The sequence below is a fragment of the Nomascus leucogenys genome, chromosome 22a (assembly GCF_006542625.1).
Source record: "Nomascus leucogenys isolate Asia chromosome 22a, Asia_NLE_v1, whole genome shotgun sequence".
Lineage (NCBI taxonomy): Eukaryota > Metazoa > Chordata > Mammalia > Primates > Hylobatidae > Nomascus > Nomascus leucogenys.
This window is the reverse complement of record NC_044402.1, coordinates 15,789,376-15,814,430: the sequence shown is the minus strand read 5'-3', so window position 1 is coordinate 15,814,430 and position 25,055 is coordinate 15,789,376. Positions and strand designations below refer to the sequence as shown.

Genomic DNA, 25,055 nt, shown 5'->3' with positions numbered 1-25,055 from the left:
AGATGTAAGAATTCCAACTCACATTGTATCACTCTTTTTCCAACTATATATGATACCTTTGTATTTTTTTAAGATTAATACAGTACAAGAGCTCAATCTTGTCAGTTTTAAACATACCTCATAACATTTTCCTTATGATTTAACCCACTGCACTTTATAGAGTTGTCATTTTAAAGATGCCTTCTATCCAGCATGGGCTCATCTCATGCCCATAGATGTGCCTTTGCTTAGCAGTTGCCAAAATTCCATTGTTTTGCTTCTATTTCCAGCAACATAAGAGGTTAGACTGCAGTAGGATAGCTCCCATCAAACCTTATAGTGGGCAGTAAACTGACACAGAAATCCTGAAAACCAGTGACTAAATGAATGGAAATAAAGTCTTTTTCAAATATTACCTACCTGTACTAGTTTAGGAGAGTGGTTCCTGTGCTTGATAGTGTGTTCCAGGCTGGCCACCAGAGGGCATAGTGAGCCGCTTCTTCCAAACCTCTTGGAAAGAGCTGTGAAGCAGCTCCCAGCTCTAGGCTGATGTACAGGATTGTGTCCTCCTGATCTCTTGAAGCACCTTTATACCTTGTCTGTAAGATAAAGTCTTTTTCTAGCAACGTGAGTCATTTAAACTGAGACACATTAGTCAGGGAATCGGTGGCTGCTGACCGATTTTGCAAACGTGGGGCCTAAGGGCAGACATTGAGACCTTGTGGTGGTCAGAGTCACGTTGCCTGGGCTCAGTCCCGGCTCTACGTGTGTGTATTAGTCTGCTTGAATGCTATAACAAAATTACCTGGGTGACTTTTCTTGGACTTGGGTCGCTGAAACAACAGACACTTATTTCTCACAGTTCTGGAAGCTGGGAATCCAGGATCAAGGTGCCAGTCAATTCAGTTCCAGGTGAGGGCCAGCTTATAGATGGCCACGTTCTCACAGTGTCCTCATGAGGGAGAGGGAGGAAGACAGACACATAGGCTGTCTGGCAGCTCTTTTATAAGGACACCAGTCCTGTTGGATCAGGATCATCAGGATCCCACCCTTATGACCTCATTTAACCTTAATTACCTCTATAAAGCCCCTCTCTGCAAATAGTCACATTGGAAGTTGGGGCTTCAACATATGAATTTGGTGGGGGACACAAGTGTTTAGTCTACAGCATTTATTCTGGGCTTGTCACTGGCTTGTCACCTAATTTCTTTATCTTTGAAATTGATTGCTAATGCCGTTCATCCTAGAGTTTACTAAAGGACTTGGTGCACTAGCCCAAAAACAGCACCCAGTAAACAATATCTGTTGAAGCTGTTATCCTTGTTTTTTGTGCTTAGACTTACCCAGAAGCATGTAACTTGTCGCAAACTAAACAAAAGCCAGGTCTCTTGACCATTGTTCTTTCTCAGCTAAATATCAGTTTACAGAGTGGCAGTCTTCCTTCTCATTTGGTAATTTTGAAAACATGAAATAGAGTTCCCTGCACTTTCTTCTGTGGCCAGAATGCACAGATGCATGCTGGTCTGTGAGCATCTCCACTCCAAACAGGAGCTGTGTTGTAACTCACCTGTGTATTCCAGTTGCCCATTACTGCCCCCAGCAAAGTTTCACCCATGTCATGTGGTAAGGAGGCTGGGGTAGGTAGTGGGGAGAGGTTGCAGTAGTGATTGCCATGATTGTAGAGTACCTACTGCATGCAGGCCCCCATTCCTCAGCATTTTACGTATGTGTTCTCGTTCTTAACAACTCTGGATCTCAGAATGGTACTGTTTTAAAGAGGAGAAAGCTGAGGCATAGAGTTAGATGTATTTTCCAGAGTCGTACAAAGTTGTGAAGGCAGGATTTGAGCCCGTGTACTGCGTTCCTAATTGTGAAACTTTTACGGTTATTTAAACTCTTTCATAACCTGCATCTTGTGACATATTCTGCTTAACCAAGATCTGGCATGAGTGGGTATTAGATAACATGTTTTCTATATACATACCCTCCATTAGTTTGTAAAGGTGTCGTTTTATAACATGAAAATGGATTTCATATGTTTTTATTTTCAGCACTTGCTATGCTAATATAAGAACATTTCTATTTTAATTTAACATCCTAAGTCTTTATGTTGCCACCACTTTCAGTGTTTCTTTTTTTTTTTTGGAGACGGAGTCTCGCTCTGTCACCCAGGCTGGAGTGCAGTGGCTCTATCTCAGCTCACTGCAAGCTCTGCCTCCTGGGTTCACGCCATTCTCCTTCCTCAGCCTCCCAAGTAGCTGGGACTACAGGCGCCAGCCACCACGCCCGGCTAATTTTTTCGTATTTTTAGTAGAAATGGGGTTTCACTTCGTTAGCCAGGATGGTCTCCATCTCCTGACTTCGTGATGTGCCCGCCTTGGCCTCCCAAAGTGCTGGGATTACAAGCGTGAGCCACCACGCCTGGCCTTCAGTGTTTCTTCTAAATATGCCCTGAAAACTGTGTACCATTAATTTCTGTATAAGCCAAATATCTAAAACTTTGCATAGAGACTCACTTGTTTTACTAGTTTTTTGTCAACTAAAGAACTTAGGCTTCTCAGTCCTAATTACAGTAATTAAAAATGTAGTGTATATTGAATCATTCTGGGTAACAAAATTTTGTTTTTTTTTTTAATGAGCCTCCCTAGATGCTATTATAAAAGCTGTCTTGTTATTCAAGGGCTTGTCTGGTAGAGATCAGTAAAAATAGTTTTAAAAAAAAAGTTGGCCTGATTGCTTTCTAATGTAATTTCCAGTAGGTATGGATATTAGTGAGTTGTTGTTAAATAAATGACTTCTTTTTCATCCTAGGCAAAGTTGGATATTGCGTTTGGAACACACCACACGTAAGCACTTTTTGTGAAACAGGGGAACCCCTCAAGTATTGTCATTTGTCTGTTACATGGTTATTCTTAGGAGAGACTGAGCATGGTAGGCCCACCTAGGATCTAACACAGTGATGCTTAACTGAGCCTGGGGGAGCTATTCTTTTATTTAATGCTCTTATAAAAATTATTTGGTCTTTCCTTTTAATTTTATAGATCAGGAAACTGAGGCCCAGGTTTAGGTATGTGATTTTTCCTTGGGCCAGTAATGGAGACAGGAATAGAACCTATTTATCCTAACTTTAATTAATATATACACACAATTTTTCAAGACATGGTCTCACTCTGTTGCCCCGACTGGAGTGCAGTGGCATGATCACAGCTCACTGCAGCCTCCAACTCCTGGGCTTAAGCAGTCCTCCCACCTCAGCCTCCTGAGTAGCTGGGACTATAGGCACATGCCACCATGCCCGGCTAATTTTTTTGTAGAGACAGGGGTCTCACTTTGTGACCCAGGCTGATCTTGAACTCCTGGGCTCAAACAGACCTCCTGCCTTAGCCTCTCAAAGTGCTGGGATTACAGGCATGAGCCCCTGTGTTGGCATTAACTTTAGCTTTAAATTTGTTCTTGTTTGCTCATTGCTAAAATTTACCTTATTTAATATTTCCTTTGGTCCATTCACCACTACCCCCTTGCCCCTACACACATACTTTGCAGGTTAAACTCAACAGAGCTCTTCTTTTTTTTTTTTGAGACAGTCTCGCTCTGTTGCCCAGCCTGGAGTGCAGTGGCACAATCTTGGCTCACTGCAACCTCCATCTCCTGGGTTCAAACGATTCAAAAAAGAAGAGCTCTGTTGAGTTCTTTTTTTTTTTTTTTTTTTTTGAGACAGAGTCTCGCTCTGTTGCCCAGCCTGTAGTGCAGTAGCACAATCTTGGCTCACTGCAGCCTCCATCTCCTGGGCTCAAACGATTCTCCTGCCTCAGCCTCCCCTCCCAAGTAGCTGGGGTTACAGGCCACTGCCACCACACCTGGCTAACTTTTATATTTTTATTAGAGACGGGGTTTCACCATGTTTGCCAGGCTGGTCTCAAACTCCTGACCTCCTCTGCCTCCCCAAGTGTTGGGATTACAGGTGTGAGCTACCATGCCTGGCCAAGAGCTCTTAATTCAGAGTTTAAAATGCCTAGAAGGCTGGGCGCTGTGGCTCATGCCTGTAATCCCAGCATTTTGGGAGGCCAAGGTGGGTGGATTATTTGAGATCAGGAGTTCGAGACCAATCTGGCCAACATGGTGAAACCCCATATCTACTAAAAATATAAAAATTAGCCGGGCAGTAGTGGGACATGCCTATAATCCCAGCTACATGGGAGGCTGAGGCAGGAGAATCGCTTGAGCCTGCAAGGCGGAGGTTGTGGTGAGCCAAGATCATGCCACTGCACTCCAGTCTGGGTGACAGAGTGAGTCCCTGTCTCAAAAACAACAGAAAATGCCTAGGAAAGTAATTACAATTGAACTTTTTCCAATTAAGTATCTGTAGTTTACATTTTGTTGGAATGACATTATCTTGTAGAAGATTGAGCTCGTGTCTTGAAATTACTTTTAGTTGCTTATTTAAAAAAAAAAAAAATTTTTTTTTTTTTTTTTTTTTTTTTGAGACAGTCTCGCTCTGTTGCCCAGGCTGGAGTACAATGGCGCAATCTCAGCTCATTACAACCTCCGCCTCCCAGGTTCAAGCAATTCTCCTGCCTCAGCCTCCCAAGTTGCTGGGACTACAGGCGTGTGCCACCATGTCCAGCTAATTTTTGTGTTTTTAGTAGAGATGGGGTTTCACCATGTTGGCCAGGCTGGTCTCGAACTCCTGACCTCAGGTGATCCACCCACCTCAGCCTCCCAAAGTGCCGGGATTACAGGCGTGAGCCACCGCGCCTAGCCTATTTTTAAAATGTTTCAAGAATTAAATACTTCTTATGTTCTTGACACAGCTCAAGAGGATATAGAGTTTTTATTCTTACAGCTTTTTCTTTGGTGAGAGAAGCAAGACAAACGTGAATTAGAAAAGGAGAATCACCTTCCAGATCATAGTGATGGAGGGTAAACTGCCTTCCCCACCTCACAGGGTAGACCTAGAAACAGTGAACGAGGCAGTCTTTGAGACTGCATACACTTTGGCACACAAGCCCTGCTCTGTCAGTTTCGGTTGGATGCCATGCAATCTCGTGGTCTGTCTCACAGTGGTTTAGAATGGGAAAGCTCTTTGGTTTCCTCTAGAGCTGGGAGCAGAGTTAATTCTTATAGCTCCAAGAATCGATAGAGGGGAAAGAGAAAGTCAAAGCAACTGAATGTCAAATATCCAGATCCAGGCGGTAGCCGGTAGCAAACCACAGGCTGGGCAAGGCATGCCTCTTTCCACTAAGATCTATAGCCAGGCCCCCACCACGCATCATTTAGTTCTCTTTCCCACCAAGGCCATGTCTCCCCCAACCTCGCCTACCCCTGTACCAGTAGCATGAAGTGTTCACCATTGCTGCCACCAGCCCTGTGAAGCCATGTGTGGTGAAAGGAGTGCCTTGCCATCTGGCATTTGTGATCCCAACAAGCTCTTCCACTGGACCAGTTTGTGACCTTGGATAATCCCTGTTAAATGTCCAGCTGTAGATTCCACAATTGTAGAATGAGAATAACTCCTCCTCTGTATTGCTGTGAAGACTTGGTGTGGTAACATACAACAGAGCTTCTAGGATGGCACCTGGTAGAGAGGTGCTTGCCATATGTTATTTCTCTTCTCCCTTTGCAGGAATAGCTGCACATTTGGGTTGGGTCCCTTTTGCTGCCCCATAGCTTAGCAGACAATATGGCAGGTCAGCATTCTTCAAGGGAGATCTCATTCCTCACCCTTTTCTATCCATTTTTAACTGTGACCTTATTAACACTACCATTTTGTCTATGAAAAGATGAATATGGCTACTCTCAAGTTCATAATTCTATTTGATAGCATTCATTGACATTAGTGTGTGATTTGCCTGATAATCGATGTCTTGACTAATGGAAATATTTGTAAACCTTCTATCATGAATCCATAACTGACTTATTCTTAATTACAATCAGCTGCTGATTTGGCAACTGTGTATGTAAATCTGCCCAGATTTCAGGGAGCACATTACACAAATGGAAAGAAGATGGCACAGCAGCTGTCATTTCTCCAGCTTTGCATTAATTTACTGTTTGCCAGCTTGGGTTAATTTCTCGTTTTGGCAAGAGCTAAATATCTCATTCTCTTGTTATCCTTTTTCTTATCTTTTTATGATAATTTCATCCTGCCCAGATAATGTTCATGTTGTTTATTTGGAGAGAGCCAGTGGTTCACTTTTTTTTCCCCTGTGTGAATTGAGTTTCATCAATAAGTATTAAGTAGCATTTTGGCCTCAATGGAAATGATAAAATAAGTCAAGACAGAGTTACAGCCGTGAGAAGTGACACTTTAGTTGGAGAGAGAGAACTTACATTTCTGAAATATTGAAATAATCCTATTGAAAACAACAGAGAGATAAAAATCATCCATTATTAGATTAGAAAATAAAGCTGTGTACCAAAGGAGTAATAGGAATGACAGGTGAGAGTGTTTCACATTTAACAATTTTTTTTTTTTTTTTTTGAGACAGAGTTTTACTCTGTCGCCCAGGCTGGAGTGCAGTGGTGCAGTCTCGGCTCACTGCAACCTCCGCCTCCCGGGTTCAAGTGATTCACCTGCCTCAGCCTCCTTAGTAGCTGTGATTACAGGTGCCCACCACCACACCTGGCTAATTTTTATATTTTTAGTAGAGACAGGGATTCACCATGTTGGCAAGCCTGGGCTCAAACTCCTAACCTCAGGTGATCTGCCAGCCTCAGCCTCCCAAAGTGCTGGGATTACAGCCATGAGCCACCATGCCTGGCAGCAAAATGTATTTTTGCATTTCATTCACAATAGTCCTGAAGTGGGGTTGATCCTTAGAGATACAAGTGGAAAACTGAGGCTCGGGGACGTTGAATGGCTTACCTAGGGTCAAAGGGCTTCTAAATGACAAAGTCTGGAGCTTAGGTCTTCAGACTTCAAATGGAAAGCTTTTATCTATATCCTATTCCCTCTCTCTCACTGCAATTAAAATAAGAAAAATGTGTTCGACTAGAGGCCTGGGGAGGTCACATGGAAAAAGAGTGGACCCCACTAGGTCTGATTTGGGTTAATGAAGAATAGGCAAGACTTACCCCAAGCCCAGATAACACACTTTTGACAAGTGTGGCATCTATGGATACAAAAAACCACTAATGGTAATGAGGCATCTTTTAAACTTCTTAAAATTTCAACTCATAAGAAATACACTTTACATTTCAGTGTATTGTGCACTAACATACCTTCGTGCCAAAACAAAATTTCATGAACCAGTAATTAAATACATACAGTATACCAATTTATGCTATTTTAGTTGTTTAAAAAAAATGCCAACCATGATGCAGCGAGAGGTTGTTGACCATACTTTGAATCTCAAACACCAGATCAGAAGGTTCCAATGGTCCCTAGTAGTAACAGGTGATGCTGAATAGATAATAAGGGGCCAGGCTGGAGGGATGTGAAGTGCCAGGACTGGCCAGGTGGACAGAATGGGGTGAAAGTTCTTTTACCACCAAATACTCAACCTTTTTGAAAGGTTTTCATCCTATCACCTAGGCAGACTTTCATCATGTTAATGTATAGAAGGGAAGATTATAAATGTTAAGTTTGGGTAATAAGAGAGTTTAAAAAAATTCCTTTAGCTATGTATTACATTTGCATTGGAAAGGTATTACATATTTTGAAAGTACTATTAATGCTTTTTAATCCTTTGCTGTTTTTAAAGGAAAATGATGCTGCTGCTCTATGAAGAAGGCCTCCGGGTTGTCATACACACCTCCAACCTCATCCATGCTGACTGGCACCAGAAAACTCAAGGGTTCGTAGGGGCCTGCTCACTTCCTGGCAGTGTGTGTGCTGATAAAGGTCAAAAGTCAGAACATTCACTTTATTCTTTTTTCTATTTTTTTTTTAGTTGTAAAAATAACACACATGGCCTAGAAAAAGAATTGTATGCAGAAAAAGTTACTGTATTCTTTTACTACCTGCCCCATTCTACCTTCTTGGGGTAACCAGTGTTAACAGGAGCATCATCATCCACAGCTACCTCTATTGTACCTGTAAACATACATTACTATTTACACACAGTAGCTCTTCCTAGTTTTTAGAGAAGTGGCATCGTATACACTCTACAGCTAAGTAGAGGGAACAGCACATGCAGAGATCTGAGGCAGAAAAGGGGTTACAGAATGAAAGATCTGAACCTATTGTTTTCCCAGTAGGATTTACCGGATAGCTTTTGTGATTTCTCCTTACTCACGTACCCACCTGTATTTTTGTTTACCACTTCCCAAACACGAATCAAAGGAAAAGTTGGGGTAGGGCCTGGTCATGTTAATAGTGGGCTAAATATTTCCTCACTCCCACAGTTGGTGTATTTTCTTTGAAACAAATTTAAGCTGGTGCCTTTTTAGAGCCTTTAGTGTGTTACTAAAGTTGTGAATCTCCAAGAGAAGAATGGAATACGAAAGCTTTTATGAACTTTTTAAACCACTAACCCTCTGTACTTGGTGCACATATGCTAGATCCAGGTTTTGATCCCCTTTTCAAGAGGGGTTTGCTTTTTAAAAGGGATTTTTAGGGATTTGCTCAAATCAAGTTCAGCTATTGTTCTTGATTATGACTAACTTTAATTTTCTTTGGTTTAAGCCACTTTGCACATCTCTGCCTGCCCTAGAGAAGGGCTGGTTAACAAACAGCCTTCTGTGTTGGGAGAAACTCGGACGTTTGTCTAGCACCATTTCCAGGTTCATGTTTTCTCTGTCATCCTCCTCTGCCTCACCCTGCCCCATATCATTGCCTAGCTTGGGCTAGAACTCCTAATTTGGAGTGTATTACTTTCAGCTAAGCTCTGCTGAGCCCAGGTTACATCCTTTTTTGTTTTTTTGAGATGGTCTCACTCTGTTACCCAGGTTACAATGCTGTGATGTGATCATGGCTGACTGCAACCTCAACCTCCTGGGCTCAGGTGATCCTCCCACCTCAGCCTTCTGGGTAACTGGGACTGCAGGTATGTACCACCACACCTGGCTAACTTTATTTTTTGTAGAGACAAGGTTTTGCCTAGTTGCCAAGGCTGGGCTCGAACTTCTGGGCTCAAGTGATCCGCCTGCCCCAGACTCCCAAAGTGCTGAGATTACAGGCATGAACCACCGTGCCAGGCCCCAAGTTACATCTTAGTTTGAGCTGAAATAGCTTTCCAGCTTCCTTCAACAGGTCTTGCTTCAACCTTAGTGTGCTGCGCAGTACAAATGTAATCTCCCTCCCTTAAGGCAGTCCTTCAGAGTTTGAAAGGGAGTCTTGTCTCTGAGCCTTACGTCTCTTGTTTCCTCCCCACTCCCTTGCCCCACCATAGCATGTGGCTTTGAGACCCCTAGCCGTAATTCCTGGTCGTTTTTCTATAAATATGTTATAATTTTTCAGTACCGCACGTAAAATATGCTTTTCAAAATGAAGTGTGGCTCTGACTGGTCCAGGGTTGAGGGGATAGCTGCTCTGTCTCTAAGTCTCAGCTGTAGCACTTTCTTGATCTACTGAATTTATGGTTAACTATGCCTTTGGTACCCCAAGAGCTTCCTGAGCTGCCAGATTGGGTTTGGAGATTCATGTGGCCCTATCTAAAGGCAATGAGATTAATATAGCTTGTTCTCATGAAACAATAATTAATGTTACTAAAGGGATTTCTCAGGTTAGCCCTCAGCCTCACGTGGTTCCAAGAATCCCACCCTGGGCCTCCAGCTCGTTCTGAAGTTGGAAGCTTAGCTTACAAGCAGTGGTACTGTCTTAGGATTCTCCGGAGTGATTTCTAGGAGGGAAGAGGCAGGGATAAAGGCTTGGGTATTTCTTTTTATTTAAAAAAATATTTTTTAATTTAAAATTTTAGAAAACTTATTGACTAGGTAGGAATGGTTCAAAACTCAGAAAGTACCAAGACTATGAAATCTTCCTCTGGCAGCCATCCTGGTGTGGGATCCTATTATTTCATGCTTGGTCTATATTCTACTCTCTAATGTTTTGCATTTCATGTTGTTTGTGGTAATTTTAAAACTTTTGAAAGCAGTTTTTGTATACAATCTCACTTCATAATTGGTCTACCGTGGTTCTGCTAATCCCCTTCAGCTGCCTCATGGTCCATCTGTTGATTTCTCACTTTGAAAATTAGAACAAGAGTTGCATCCAAAGCTCACAGTAAAAAAAAAAAAAAAAAAATTAAAATTATTTGGCTCATTATAATAATTTTTCTCATTTTGTGATGTGTTAAAAATGCCTCATATCTCAGCATCTTAGTTTAGAAAGTCGTTTGTCTTGTTCATCATCCAGAACTCACCTGTGAGTGAATCTCTGATCCAGAGGAGCCTCACTCAGCCTGGGAACTTTGAGGTCCTGTTGCAAGGGGAGGTCCTCCACGTCTATCCAGCCCAACCTGGTCATTTTACACACGGAGGCAAAGGCCCAGAGAGATCACAGGGCTTATGCAAAATGGTATAGTCAGCTAGCCAATCTGGGTCCACAACCTGGGCTCCAGCCCTCATCACACCGTGCTACCTCCTGTGCTAAGTGTCTCCCCAGGGTGGGAAGCAGGGGTATGAAATGCCCCTTGCTAGAAACTTGCAGAGTTGAGAAGATGTACGGCCAAGAGTCCTTGCAGTTCTGGATGCCTTCTGCCCTGGTGGCCTGCATCTTGCCAGTCTTCTTCAGGGGCTGCCAGGTGAAAGAGAAATTGGGCAGTTTCTCTTTCAGCTTAATAGATAGAACCCAGGGTGGGGAAAAGGAGAGTAGCCACAGAAGGGGGAAAAAGTAACACCTGATACTTTTGACTGCTCCTGTAAGTCATTGCTTTGCAACAGCCCAGTGAGGCAGCCTTGTTAACCCCACTTTTTTGCATTTGAAGAAACTGAAGCACAAGAGGTTTGAAACCATTTTAGTAATCTACTGTGGAGCAGTTTATAGAAGGATTGGGATTAGATATGGTTGTTTTCTATTTATGGATATAATGTAGAAGTTTTGGCAAAGAGCATTGTTTTCCTCTAGGGAAAAAGAATTGATGAAATGAAAGATGTCTGTAATGCTTCTTCAGTGAATTAAGTGTTTGAAAGCTTGAGGTTATTGTAATGTCACTGAATGTGATATATACTTAATCCAGGCACCAGAAAGTATAAGACATAAAAATATGCTGCTATAGGACCTACATTATGAAAATGGATTTGTTGATTGAAAATAGATTTTTCACATGCACTTTTGGTACAGATAACACAATTCTTATTTCACATTCGGCTGAAGAGCTGCATTGATGCAGACAAGGGCAAATTCTTGCTGGGATTACCACTAGTAGCATGGATTTGCTCTAACCATTAAGAGTAGAATTCTTAACTCTTGTCATCAAGTCTTAGAAAGCAATATGTAAGTGCAGAGGTAAGAGGAGGAATAAAGAAGGTTTGGCAAGTGAGAGGGAGCATGGAGGGGATGTTGGTTGGAAGAGGTGGGCAGATCCCAGGTCTTACTGAATCTTAAATTCATGGCAAGACATTCAGGAATAATTCTGAACGTGATGGGAAACCATTGGAGTGGTGTGCTCAGATTTATGTTTCATGTTTCCTAAGATTACTTACCATGTGGAGATACCGAGAATTCACCTCTTTCTTAGGATGAAGGCATAGTCGATACAGAGATCATTGTGATCAGTTGTGTGCCTGACTGTTAAAGGTTATTTTTTTAATTCCAGAATATGGTTGAGCCCCTTATACCCACGAATTGTTGATGGAACCCCCAAATCTGGAGAGTCACCAACACATTTTAAAGCTGATCTCATCAGTTACTTGATGGCCTATAATGCCCCTTCTCTCAAGGAGTGGATAGACATCATCCACAAGCACGATCTCTCTGAAACGAAGTATGTGTCAACTTACCAATTTGGGGTGCTTATGATAGGCTTATACCTTGGGAGCCTCATGAGGTCTGGCATGCAGGGGCCTGGAAAGAGGTGGGGTGAAATCTAGCCAAGCTTCAGGACGTGATGAGGGGATGAGCAGATTCTATCACATCTGTATCTTGTGGTTCTCAGGCATTAAAGTGACAGCCAGTGAATCTTCATGTTTACCTTAGCCTCCCGCTGGGGTACTCTCACAATTATTGAGTTCTTTGTCTGGTACTTTTACATTTTGTAGGTGTTCCATCATTAGTTGATTTGCTTGAAAATGAATTTGAGAGTCAATTCAAGAAAATGGATTGGCTCTTAGATCATTTCTTGATTATATTAGTTTTCATGTGTATTTTGTCATTTTTTTTTTTTTTGGTGCCCGAAGCACATCACTATATTTTATAACTTGTGTTTTTATGTCTTTTTAGTGTTTATCTTATTGGTTCAACCCCAGGACGCTTTCAAGGAAGTCAAAAAGATAATTGGGGACATTTTAGACTTAAGAAGGTAACAGAATTTTTACTATTTTAACATTTTTTAAAAATTTAATGCACATTCTGTCTTTTAAAATAATTATATATTTTGATGCAGCGTCACAATATTTCTGCACAATTCTGGGCAAATAGATACTTGATAAATTGATAATTATAATTCTTAGTAATTACTGCTTTTTAATGTGTTTTGCCTCTTTTATAGCTGCAGGCTGTTAACGGCATAAATATATAGACTTTTTCTAGTTTTTATATTGTAATATAGAGGCTTCCTATTCATACACATATTGTAGCTTTGATTATAGCTTTTGATTATTCAGCATATCAAGTTTTAAGATATAAATTCAACAAACAGAAAATGTTGAGTAAAGACTGCAACTGAGCTATAATATATTTTGATTATTAAACCAGTGCCCTTAAGAAAACTAATTACAAAAATAATACTTGCTGCTAATATGAAAATGCACAAAGAAAGGTCATAAAATAAAATAAGTTGAAGATTAAAGTTTTTTTCATCTCTTTTTAGGTGGTTTACTGACCTTAATAAATTCCCTGGCTGGGCGTGGTGGCTCACGCCTGTAATCCCAGCATTTTGGGAGGCTGAGATGGGCGGATCACAAGGTTAGGAGTTCAAGACCAGCCTGGCCAATGTGGTGAAACCCCATCTCTACTAAAAATACAAAAATTTGCCGGACATGGTGGCCGGCACCTGTAATCCCAGCTACTCGGGAGGCTGAGGCAGGAGAATCGCTTGAACCCGGGAGGCGGAGATTGCAGTGAGCTGAGACCACACCATTGCACTCCAGCCTGGGCAACAGAGCGAGACTCCGTCTCAAAAAAATAAATAAATTCCCTAAAGTGGCCTTCTTAAAAGCCTTAACCTCTTATTCCATAAACTATTTAAAGTGTAAGAATTTTCCCTTGGTTAATGAAACTTTTTATTTTAATTTCCTTTTATGAAAAGAGACCACAGCTTAAAGCAGGCAAGATCTTGAAGACATCTTTATGTCTTGGCCTAGAGAGGAAGTTCAGCACATTGGCCTATGCCCAGCCTTGGAGGCAGATATCTATAGCTGGGTTCAAACCCTACTTTGTTATCTACAAGCCATGTGACCTTGACTTGTTCCTTAACATACATCGCTTGTCATCTATAAAGTGGACATAGTAATAGTACTTCCCTCCCGTGATTGTGAGGATTAAATGAAATGATGAATGTAGAACAGTACAGGGCACATGGTAAGTCTTCAGTGCACATACACAGTTGTTTATGGACGAATGTCTAATGGTTTAGATAGGCTAGATAATAGCACGTATTGTGTGTGATCACCATCTGATACTGAAAGTTCAACTATATGTTAAGAGTTTTCAAACCACTTTTTACACACAGTTGCTCGTGTTGCACCACAGCTTTCTTCCAGGAAGGCAGGCCGGTGATTAGGTGCCTGTTTCCACTGAAGTGTAAATCTAAGCCAGAGGCTTGTCCAGGATAGGGTGGCCCTTCAGGGGCTGAGCACTGCAATAGAAACTGGGTGTTATAAGTTGTCGGTTCAGCTCTGTTTCCTACACTATGCTGTACCCAAGATGGACATGGAAACTTTGGGCTTTTTGGGAAGTGTATGTGTAAGTATTAATGCCTAAGCTGTGTTAAGGAAAATAATACGTATTAAACAAAACGTCAGTCAGAAGATGAGCTACAGTTTATTTTTCTGCCCTCTCCAGCCCTCTAGGTAGGCATTCAGTACCTATTTAAGTGGATACAATTTCCAATGTTTTCTTAATTGTTTCTGCAGCTTTGCATAATTATCAAAGCAGGAAATGCAGAGCAGTCTTCTGCAGTGTTTTAGCTGGTATGTGTATGTAAATATTCTCTTTTATGTTTAGACCATCACAGCTGCCTGGAGCCCAAGTGTTAAACTATGAATGTTAAGCCTCTTTCAAATGATAGGAGTCAAAATATGTAATCCTTCTAGGTATTGTTTAAGTGTTGGTAGCAAAAAAACTCACTTTGTTTCCTCTGCTCTCACACTACAACAGTCAACACAGAAAACTGTGACCAAATATGTGTGGGGTTTTCCTCATACACTAAGCAGGGGACACCAGCTGGGTGTCCTCTAATTCACTTCAGTTCTTATGCTGTCTTCCTGGAGATGTATAAAGAAAGCGACATTAAAGAAAGTGATGATATAAAGAAAGTGATGGTATAAAAAAAGTGATTTTTTATTCCAAAGCTGGCTTAGAGGAATAAGTACAGGCTTCCTGTCTTAAGGGTACTGCTTTGCTCTTGGAGCAGAAAGTGGACACTTTTAAAAGGGGGCCTAGCATGAATGGCATGCAGAGGAGGAAGCAAGCAGGTGGATACTTCCTTACTTTCTGCCTTCTCTACCAGGCAGTCCATTTGGTCTCTTCCTGGGCAGAACTAGGTTGTAAAGATGGCTGAAACTCTCCAGGTGGGAGAGTTTCTTAGTGGACATACTTTGGGTTGTAAATTTACTGCTGTCCCTCGAGGCAGTCCCCTGGTGGGAGAAAGTTCTGCCCTGGAGCTTCTAAGCACATAGTTAGATGAACTTGCCCTGTAGGGAGTGTCTGGTAAAGGAAAAGTAAAAGGTTATATTGCATTTCTAAAGGTCTAAGTAGGAAGTGGGGAAGGAGTTGGGGAGAACAGAGAAAAGCAGGGAAAAAATAATTGAAAAAATACTTTTTTTTTTTTAAAGAAATATGGGGGTAGCCTCAGATCCCATAGATTGAGGGCTCCATCTCACAAGACTGCCCCTATCCCTCAGACACCAGTTGCAAGTCTGGGCCTCCAGAACTTCTGACTGACCAGCTTCAAGTTGAGGTTCCCATGACCCTCTCTTTGGGTTTAATTTGCTAGAGCAGCTCACTGAACTCAGGAAAACACTTAACGTTTACTGGTTTATTATAAAGGATACAGTTGAAGAGATGCATAGAGCAAGGTATAGGGGAAGGGGCACAGAGCTTTCATGCCCTCTCTGGGTGCACCACCACCGTCCAGCAGCCTGCAGGTGTTCAGCTGTCGGAAAGCTCCCTAAACTCTGTCCTTTTGGGTTTTTAATGGAGGCTTCATTACATAGGCATGGTTGATTACATCACTGGCCATTGGTGATCAGTTCAACCTTTAGCCCCTCCTATCCCTGGAGGTTGGGGGGTTGTGCCTAAAGTCCCAATCTTCTAATCATGCCTTGGTCTTTATTGTGACCAGCCCCCATCCTGAAGTTGCCTAGGGTCTGCCAGCCATCAGTCTCATTAACATACAGAAAGACATCACATTGGAGATCCCAAGGATTTTAGTAGTTGCATGCCAGGAAACAGGGATGAAGACCAAATACATATTTCATAGTATCAAAGCTGCATTAAACAATTGTGATTTCAAGTAAAAAAATCTAATTTCATATGACAAGTTGGTGGCTTATCTGAAATTTCTTCTGAAATGGGCCTTTTTAAACCTGTTTTTGCTTTTAGTACAAATCAAATAATTTTGGAAAGGAGAACTTCTGTCCATCTACTCCATTAAAAATATGTTTTTAGTATTTAAAAAAAATTTCCCAAAGAAGAAGTATGTGTGTGTGGGTATGAAATTGATCACTAGGATTTTCAGCTTTTCTTGTTAATTAGGCTTTCCAAGAGCAGAAAACTGTTTTCAGGTATTACAGCATTTCTGTTAAGATTATTTGAGTCACTTTAACATTCACTTTTATTCTTTCCCAGCTTCTGAAAGACCATGCCTCATCCATGCCTGACGCAGAGTCCTGGCCTGTCGTGGGTCAGTTTTCAAGCATTGGCTCCTTGGGAGGTGATGAATCAAAGTGGTTATGTTCTGAATTTAAAGAGAGCATGCTGACACTGGGGAAGGAAAACAAGACTCCAGGAAAAAGCTCTGTTCCTCTTTACTTGGTGAGTTCTCGCCCTCATTGAGGTAATTTACTTTTGTTCTCTACACAGGAGAAGAATTGAAAATTGGTCCTCTTCGTAATGGAGAGATGTTTTATTCTGTGATTCTTTTTTTTTTGGCGTGGCGGGGGCGGGGTGCGGAAAGAGCAGTACATTAGGACCGTCATTTTGTAATCAAGTTGCCTTTGCCTTAATACCCAGTGCTAAGAGCTTGCCGATTCGTTCAGGAACTCCATTGCAGACACAGACTGGCCTGTGATTTTTCTATCCTTTCTTTCAGGTTGTTGAACCAAGGAAGAAAATATTTGATGTAGCATAGCCAGCAGAATTATGGGCATTTTAATTATTTAGAGACCTGTGAATTAATAATTAATTTTCCTTTCAATGTTAACTTGAATTTCAGAGGAAAAAATATTCAAATTGAAGTATAATTTTACATCAAATATGGTTCCTGTTTAATTACTAGTTCGTTTTTTTCATAAGATGAGAACTTTTACAAATTTAAAGCATATTTTCTAATTTAAAAGTATTTTTAACAGATTTTCATTTTCTTAAAAGCTGATTATCATTCTTTTTCTTCAACATGGTACATTCTGAGTTTTATTGTTTTCCTCTTATTTTTAGATCTATCCTTCTGTGGAAAATGTGCGGACCAGTTTAGAAGGATATCCTGGTAATTCTTGGGGAGACTGTCTTGGTTGTGTTTTATGTATATTTCATGAATGTCCTGGTAAAGTTTTACCAGTATGGGTTAGAAATTTGGAGATGGTTTTCACTTAACTATATAAGGATCATGAAAATAGGCAGTATGAAGCTCTGCGTTCTGCAGATGATACCCCTCAGTGTGGGTGTGTTATTAATCCTTACAGAAACCCTCTGCACAATGGTTTTCATTTTTACCAGTAAGGTAACCAGCAGGTTGGTTGTCCAGACAAGATAGCCAAATAAAATCAGCTTCCCCTTACTCTTCAATGCCTTTTCAGAGCTTATGCAACATACCTTCCTCTCATCTCTCTCCATATCCTCCCTTCCTGTGTTTGAGGTACCGTGTGGTCCTTTTAAATGCCTGATACAGATACAGTTAAGGTCCGGAATTTTTAAAATTTTGCCTTTGGTGTAACTTTGTTGATGTGTCTATTCTGTCAAGGACATCATCTGCAAATGCCTAAGATTTTTTGTAGGCATCTGTCAACGTTGTCTATTTCCCTTATACTCATACCAGGCACTAAACCTTTATTTGGAATTCAGCAGCCCGCTAGTTAGTGTAATCAGATGTTAACCGAAAACCCAAATAGTGGTTGTCTCTGGAAAAAGCAAAGTTTAATTGGCATTTGCTGATGGCTGAAAGCAGAATGTGCTGAATTAAACTAATTTAGTCCATTTATTGCTTATCAGGCTCAATAAGAAAAATCTGCCAGAAAAATCTCTCTAGCGTTTGGAGTGTATTTGCCTATTTTTGTTTGTTTGTTTTTTAATGGCAAAACCAAAATTATTCACCAAGACCCAGGGATACAGTGGTGGTTTTTCTTTGGTACTCTTTTTGTGCCTCTAATAGGCTAGGTTCATTCAAAGTGTACTTTTAATGGGGGAACAACATGGTATTTTTAAAAAGTTGTTTTATAACTGGCTTTGAAACAATGTTTTTAGTTATTTGAAGTTGAAGACAGGACATGCCCTATTTGATATGTCAGAGATGTTTGGATATAGATCTCTTTGGGCGTAGATCAGTGTGGAGAAGTTCCAGCATGTGTTTGGAAAGTCACTGATAATCCACTGTGGAATTTTCTTCGTTTCAAAAATGAGCAAGCATTGACTTCTAATTGTATTTCCACTTGGAACTTTCTTTATTCTCTTTGCAAGAATAAGGCTTTTAGAATTCCTTTTTTCAAACTGAACTGTTTACTGAACGTTTTGTTTTTAGCCATTCTTTTCTGTTTGTCGGAATCTGCTCAGCCAGTACAAAGTCTGTTTGGAAATAGTGTGTAAAAGTGAAGTAGAAGGAGCACTGACATCTCGTCCTGGATTTTCCTCCCCAAGCGCCATGGTCTTGGGCAAAACAGAGGCTGTCCAGCTGTGTCATATTTGCATAAGGAGGGTAGGATGGGCCAGGATTCTAACACTTCAGATCTGTGCAGTTATAGATGTTAAATTACCATCACCAAGTAATTATAATTTTTTGTTTTCAAAGTGTACTTTTAATGGGGAACAACGTGGTATTTTTAACAAAGCTGTTTTGTAACTGGCTTTGAAACTGAGTGGTTTTAGTTATTTGCAGTTGAAGCTTTTGCAGGAAAAAGCTCTATTCCGCTTTACTTGGTGCCTTCTCGTCCTCAGTGAGCTAATTTACTTTTATTCTCGACACAGGAGAAGAATTGTAAATAGTCCTTACATTCCTGATGGGAGAAATCTTTTTAATGTGTTCATAATTCTTGCTCTGAATGTTGAATGGGTTTCTAAAAAGTGATTAGCGAGTTGTCATTAGTTTTCAGTATGTTTGTGTTATATGAGCCTTATTTAAAGGCATCCCATGACTATACTTCGTAAAGTATATGATCATCACTTACTTTTGCTTATAAGTCTGGATGTTTATAAGATTTGCATAAAGTTAATACTGAAGGAAGGAAACCTCATTAGGAGAACATATCTAATGCAACTATAGACATTTTCTTTCAAATAACTATTCTGTAAGATGAAGTAATAGAAGTAGTTTTTTCCTGTTACCTTCTTGCTGTTTATTATAGATTTTCCTCTTAATGAAGGATCCTCAAATTATATTTCATAATTTTTATTGTTTTATTTTTCTTTTAAAAGCTGGGGGCTCTCTTCCCTATAGCATCCAGACAGCTGAAAAACAGAATTGGCTGCATTCCTATTTTCAGTAAGTAATTGGTTTAGACTGCTGCTATTGCTTCTTTAGGAATTAGAGTGTTATTTATGTCACTGGTTTGTTTTTTTTAAAAGGAACTTTATGTAATATAGCTATATTCTTTCATCTACATATGTTAGTGATAGAAATAATTTAAAACAAGGTTTTGAATTTTTTTTGGAATAGGTTTTTAATACCAAAGAGGAAAATTTATTGCCGTGAGGTTTCTATTTAAATATTGGCATGCCAAGAAAGATAAATAAAAGATCATGTTGGGTAGTTTAGGATTTACATAAGCAGCATTTTAGTTCATTTTTCCAAAATATAAAGTATCATTATTCTGTCTGTACCATCATACGTGCAGCTGCAAGCTTGTTGAGGGCAGATTCTATGCCGCTGTTTCCTGAGGATACAGGACAGTATCTGGCATGTTGTCAGAGTTCAGTAAATGCTGAGTGGACAAGTGAAGGGAATGTCCTTCACCCTCCTCCAGCCACAGCAGTTGCACAGCCTGCATATGCGAGGCCAGTCTATGTCATGCTTGCCTCAACAGGTGTTTGCTGTGCTGGTTAGCCAGAAATGAAAGCAGAATTACTTGAATTATAGCTTTCAGCTGTAATTCAGTGTATAATCCTAGAGCTTTTCTTTAATGCTTTCTTGAGAGGTTTTTCCTTACAGAGGACATTTCTTTAAATTGAACTCATTTCAGTATTATATTATTAAATTCACTTGAATGAAGACAGTGATGGTACCTACCTAAACCTGATGCTGTTTTCACAGACGATCTGTTAATCTGGAGAGACCATCCTCTTATATTCATAAGTAAAGATTGTTGCTTCATGATATAGGTTCCCATAGAACCATAGTCTGCAATATTGGAAACTTAGAAACAAAACTCAGATTTGTGTATGTCAACATTTGACTAAAGTATTTCTGCCCTCACTTTTCAACATTCATTTTTTCATATACTGTTTGTATTTTGCCTTTTTTGTATTTTGTTTCATTCAACAAGCTTTTGCTGAGCCTCTACTCATAACACACCATGGAAGCATGATTCTTCCCTTTAAGGAGCTCACAGTTCAGACAGGAGACATATACACACATGCTGTTAAAAGCACAACAGAAATAATATGTATGCGTGTATGTATGTTCATGGCAAAAATGGAAAGGCTATATACTGAAAGGTTGCAGTGCTTCTTGTGAAAAGTGGGAAGTTTATAATTCTAAAATGGGCATGCATTACTTGAACGGAGTTTCATAAAATATCACAGGTCACAGAGTCGTGTAGCCACTGTTGATTTTTAGATAATAGGCTCTTTCTTTTCATGCAGTTTCCTAATATTAGGATTATGATCAATTTTATTTTGTAATTAGTGACTTTTGTCTTTTCTGTCACTAGCAAATGGTCAGCTGAGACTTCTGGCCGCAGCAATGCCATGCCACATATTAAGACATATATGAGGCCTTCTCCAGACTTCAGTAAAATTGCTTGGTTCCTTGTCACAAGGTAAATAGTCCTTACATTCCTGATGAGAGAAATCTTTTTAATGTGTTCATAATTCTTGCTCTGAATGTTGAATGGGTTTCTAAAAAGTGATTAGCAAGTTGTCATTAGTTTTCAGTATGTTTGTGTTACATGAGCCTTATTTAAAGGCATCCCATGACTAATCCCTTTGTAAAGTATATGATCATCACCTACTTTTGCTTATAAGTCTAGATGTTTATAAGATTTGCATAAAGTTAACATTTATTCTGTTATTTAATACCTCAATAGGGGTTATGCAAATTGACATTTGGGTTAAGTACAGAAGAATAATGAAATGTTAAAATTAATATTTTTTTCTTAATTAGTTTCTCCTTAGGTAATTGCAACCTGAAGCAATCAAATCTCTTATGTGTCCTTTTCTAAAACATCTTTAAGATGTAATTCACATACCATAAAATTTGCCCATTAAGTCTCTACTGTTTAATGGTTTAGGATAGTCACAGAATTATGTAACCATTGCCATAATCTAAATTTAGAATATTTTCATCACCCTATAAGAAACCACCTACCTGTTGGCATTTTTGTGTCTATTTTTATAGGAAGATAAATTGCTATGTGCTTTGAAAACTAGAACTTTAGTTCCTGACTCCCAGGCTGAACCCAATGATTAGGCATCTCTTCATGATTCAGTAACATAATTAATGTCAATAGCAAGTAATTAAAGTATCACAGAGTAGAATTATTTCTTTAAGAGGGGAACAGCACTCATGAACAAACTTTTAAACAAAAGAGCCACTTACATCTTCTTGGAGAGAGAGAAAGATTTATTTTAAGGAATTGGCTCATGCAATTGTGGGGGCTGGCAAGTCCAAAATCCATAGGGCAAACCAGCAGCTTGGAGATTTAGTAAGAGTTGATGTTGCAATCTTGAGTCTCTTTCTACTTTATTGGAAAAGTTGAATTTAATGTCTGTTTGGGTGTTGTTTTCCCTCAAAGTGTAATAAAAAGGTGATGTACTTCACAGAAATTACATATTATTGATTCTGTTTCAAGGGCATTAAAGGAAGTGGAGATTAAAGTAACCCTGTGAGTAATCTTTTTCTAAAGGCAAAGTTTTTGTAGTTCAGTTCAATGGCAGTGTGTGCTTGATTGTGGGAACACAAAGAGCCAGGAAGCATGAGCCCTGCCATGCATGTGATGTTGTATCCTAGTTGTTTACCTATGTGAGGACCATAGTGGAAGCACTGTTAGAAATGTATTGCCTTGCTGGGGCAGAGGCACGATCAAATGAGAGATCAGCTAAACTAAGTAAAGAGGTGCTATTGTAAGTAGGCCTAGAAGTAAGTCTGAGAGAAAACCCAGATGGACTAGAAGGAACTACTGAGGACAAAGGCCATGGAGATGGGAAAATACACAGGGTTTTCAGGGAAAATCTGAGTGATTCCATGAGGCTATGTAAAAGGAAACACAGGTTCAGATACCTTTGGCATGTATTTTCTAAAGTTAAGTCAAAAAACATCCACTGTCAGTTTACTCATTTAATATTTGTCAGTTTTGTACTGTGAATATCTGCTTTAATGTCAAATGGCTGTTACTAAATTAAGCAAATTATAGTTATTTGAAGTTTATCGTAAGAATTTGAAATTTGTCATTATGGATTTGTAGCTTCTAGGTTTATTCTGTAATAACTGGACTGAAAGCTATATCTACTTTCCTAAATGTTTAAAGATGAATAGCAACAACATTCATTCAGCAATTTCAATATGCCAGACTGTTCTGGGTGAGCAGTCATGTGTATTTACTTATTTAATTCTCACAGCAGCTGCATGAGGACCAGGAGGCACAGAGTGATTAATAAGCTGCCTACTATCATGCAGTAATAAGTGGTGGAACCCAGATAGGAGCACGCCTCTCCTCTACTGTCTGATGCCCCTCTTAATCAACATACAGTTTTAGTGTGCCTGTTTTCTACAAAGACTAGTTAATTCCAAAGAAATTGTGTCAGGCTTTACTTTGATTGTTGCATAAAAGAGGAAAAGGACATTGAGCATTCCAGTATGATTGAAGGATTTCTAAGAAACATAAATAACAACTTAGATACATAGAGCCCACTCTCTCAGCCCTTCCATAACAAGGGAAAGTATAGATTCCAAATTTAAGTGGCATCTACCAGTAAGCAGCTCCCTTGATTAGGTTTGGACATTTTGTTTTGTCTGTCACTTTTTCTGAACCTGTCAGAAAGAATGTTCCCAAACCGAACTCATCTTATGTAGATGGAGATTTCTTTTCCCAGCATTCTTCTTTGCCCTTGCGGCACCTGCCTCTTATTACCAAGCTTAAAGCCTGAATGTCCTCTTTCACTATTCCTTCAAATGTTTGGCAAACACGTACTGAGGTCCTCCTGTGGATGCCAGGCACTCAGGATAAAACAGAAGATTTAGATAGTGTCTTTTAGATGCTCACAGTCTCTGATGTGAGGAGCCAGACACAGAAATAATTACAAGAGGAAGAGACCAATTCTGTGCTTAAGGTGGGCACATGGATGCTTTGGAAATAGCTACCAAAGCCTATTTATCTTTGAAATGTTTCAAAAGTTTCCTCTTCCAGTCCTTGCAATTACCAGGTGAGAAACTTATCACCTGGACTTCTGAAAGGGTTTCCTATCTGTTGTGTCATCACGTGAATGTTCTTCATAGGCCACTCATCCTGGTTGCCCATGCCCCTTCACCTTTCTGAAACGTAGAGTTTCCTCATTGTCCCATATTCGGAATTCCCCACGTCCTGTAGGCTAAAGTACAGATTCCTCAGTTTGGAAGTCATGCCCCAGCCACACCATTTTCACCATTCTTACCCATTAATCCCCAATAGGAGCCTGGAGAAGAAGCCAGGCTAGCCTCCTTTGCCCCTGAAGTCATCCAGCCAGCAGCCCATGTAGTTTCCTCTCCTGATCCTTTCATCCCTTTTCTCTCTCTCGTCAGTTGCTGTTCATCTTCTAAGAGTTGTGTTCAGGTCCCATCTCCTCCTGGAGCCTCTTTCAGCCTCTGCTGGTCCCTCCCTGTCCAGATCCTTAGATCCATGTGCCACCAGTGGAGCTCACAGCTCCTACCTCACTATTTTGTCTCTCAAGCCTGAGCTTTAGCATTGTCAGACAGTACTAGATAAGATGGTCATGTCTACTATTGAACAAGTCTTGCCTTGGACAAGTTTCTTAACCTCTCTGAGCCTCAGACTTCTCAACTGCACAGCAACTATGAAGGTTTAAGGTGCCAACTATGGTGACCTGTGGGAGTGAGAAGAAAGGGGCAGGGGAGAGAATTGACCTGCATTAAGTAGCCACCATGTGGCAGACACTTCTGGTGCTTTACCTACATAGTAGTGTCTTTCAGTCCCCACAAGAGCTGTGAGGTGGCATTATCCCCTCCTTCCGCTCAATGAGGAATAAGGTGGCAGAGTTGAGGCAGTTCTACCCATTACTCAGCAAATATGTATTGCCCGCTGTGGCAAGAATAGAGTAATTAAGATGAGGTTCTCACAGAATTTACATTTGCATGAAAGAGATTTACCAAAGAATTCATTGTATACATATTAGTTAATTGCACTTGTGATGCTTTTTGACTATTCTACATAGGTGGGTTTTTAGCCAAAACATCACTTCTGGAGCCTGGTGGCTTCCATAATGCCCTAGATTCCTGCATTGTCAGTGTTCTTTCCCTATTCACTGTGGTTGCTTGTGTAATTATCTGGCTTCTCCTCTAGACTCTGAGGCCAAGTGCATGCCTGTCTTGTTCAGCGTACCCTGGTGACTGGCCAGGTGCCTGACATGTGGAGGCTGATGAAGCCTAGGATTGAAGTGGTAACCATGAAAGCACTGCCTAGACTGCATAATGGAACATGGGAGGGCCCTCAGAGGTGATTCCTGAGTTTGGGGTGTGGAGATGGGGATTGTCACTGATATCAGTATAGAAGTCAGGGAATGGAACTGGCCTACCACAGTGGGATGATGGTGAATTTGATTGAAGATTGATTTATCATGGTGGAGACTTCAGGTGGAATTGTTTGTTGGAGATGAACTTAAAAGTTTGGTGTACATATAGTATGTTTTGGAGTTTTGGTTAGTACTGATTGTTAACACCATAATCCTTTGCGACTTCCAGAGGAGAATATAGCGGATCAATGCCTGGGCATTGAGGAACGTACAAGAAATACATATCAGGTGGGCTTTTCATGCCTACCAGGTGTTTCATTGCCAAACAAATGAATTGAATTCAAGCCACCCCTCCTGGATTGAAGAGCAACTGGTCACACATTCTCCATTAAATAATTTTTCTTCTACCTAAGAAAAATGTTTCATATATATTCTATTTTGGGTATCAGATTTAACCATTTATCCAGCATGTAACTACTGAGCACCTACTATGCACCACACACTT

At 40.3% G+C, this 25,055-nt stretch overlaps 1 protein-coding gene across 3 annotated transcripts in view; it reads left to right on the top strand.

Annotated features, from left to right (window-relative positions):
- TDP1 (tyrosyl-DNA phosphodiesterase 1) overlaps window positions 1-25,055 on the top strand; it is an 83,600-nt gene that overhangs the window by 16,627 nt on the left and 41,918 nt on the right. For 2 of the 3 annotated variants that reach the window (XM_003260868.3, XM_030802811.1), the window contains exons 6-13: window positions 2,791-2,825; window positions 7,683-7,775; window positions 11,679-11,846; window positions 12,302-12,380; window positions 16,091-16,276; window positions 16,898-16,946; window positions 19,085-19,151; window positions 20,539-20,646. In XM_003260868.3, the coding sequence (XP_003260916.2) occupies window positions 2,791-2,825; window positions 7,683-7,775; window positions 11,679-11,846; window positions 12,302-12,380; window positions 16,091-16,276; window positions 16,898-16,946; window positions 19,085-19,151; window positions 20,539-20,646 (785 nt within the window). The remainder of the gene's footprint in view (window positions 1-2,790; window positions 2,826-7,682; window positions 7,776-11,678; window positions 11,847-12,301; window positions 12,381-16,090; window positions 16,277-16,897; window positions 16,947-19,084; window positions 19,152-20,538; window positions 20,647-25,055) is intronic. The other variant, XM_030802812.1, reaches the window with a different exon arrangement.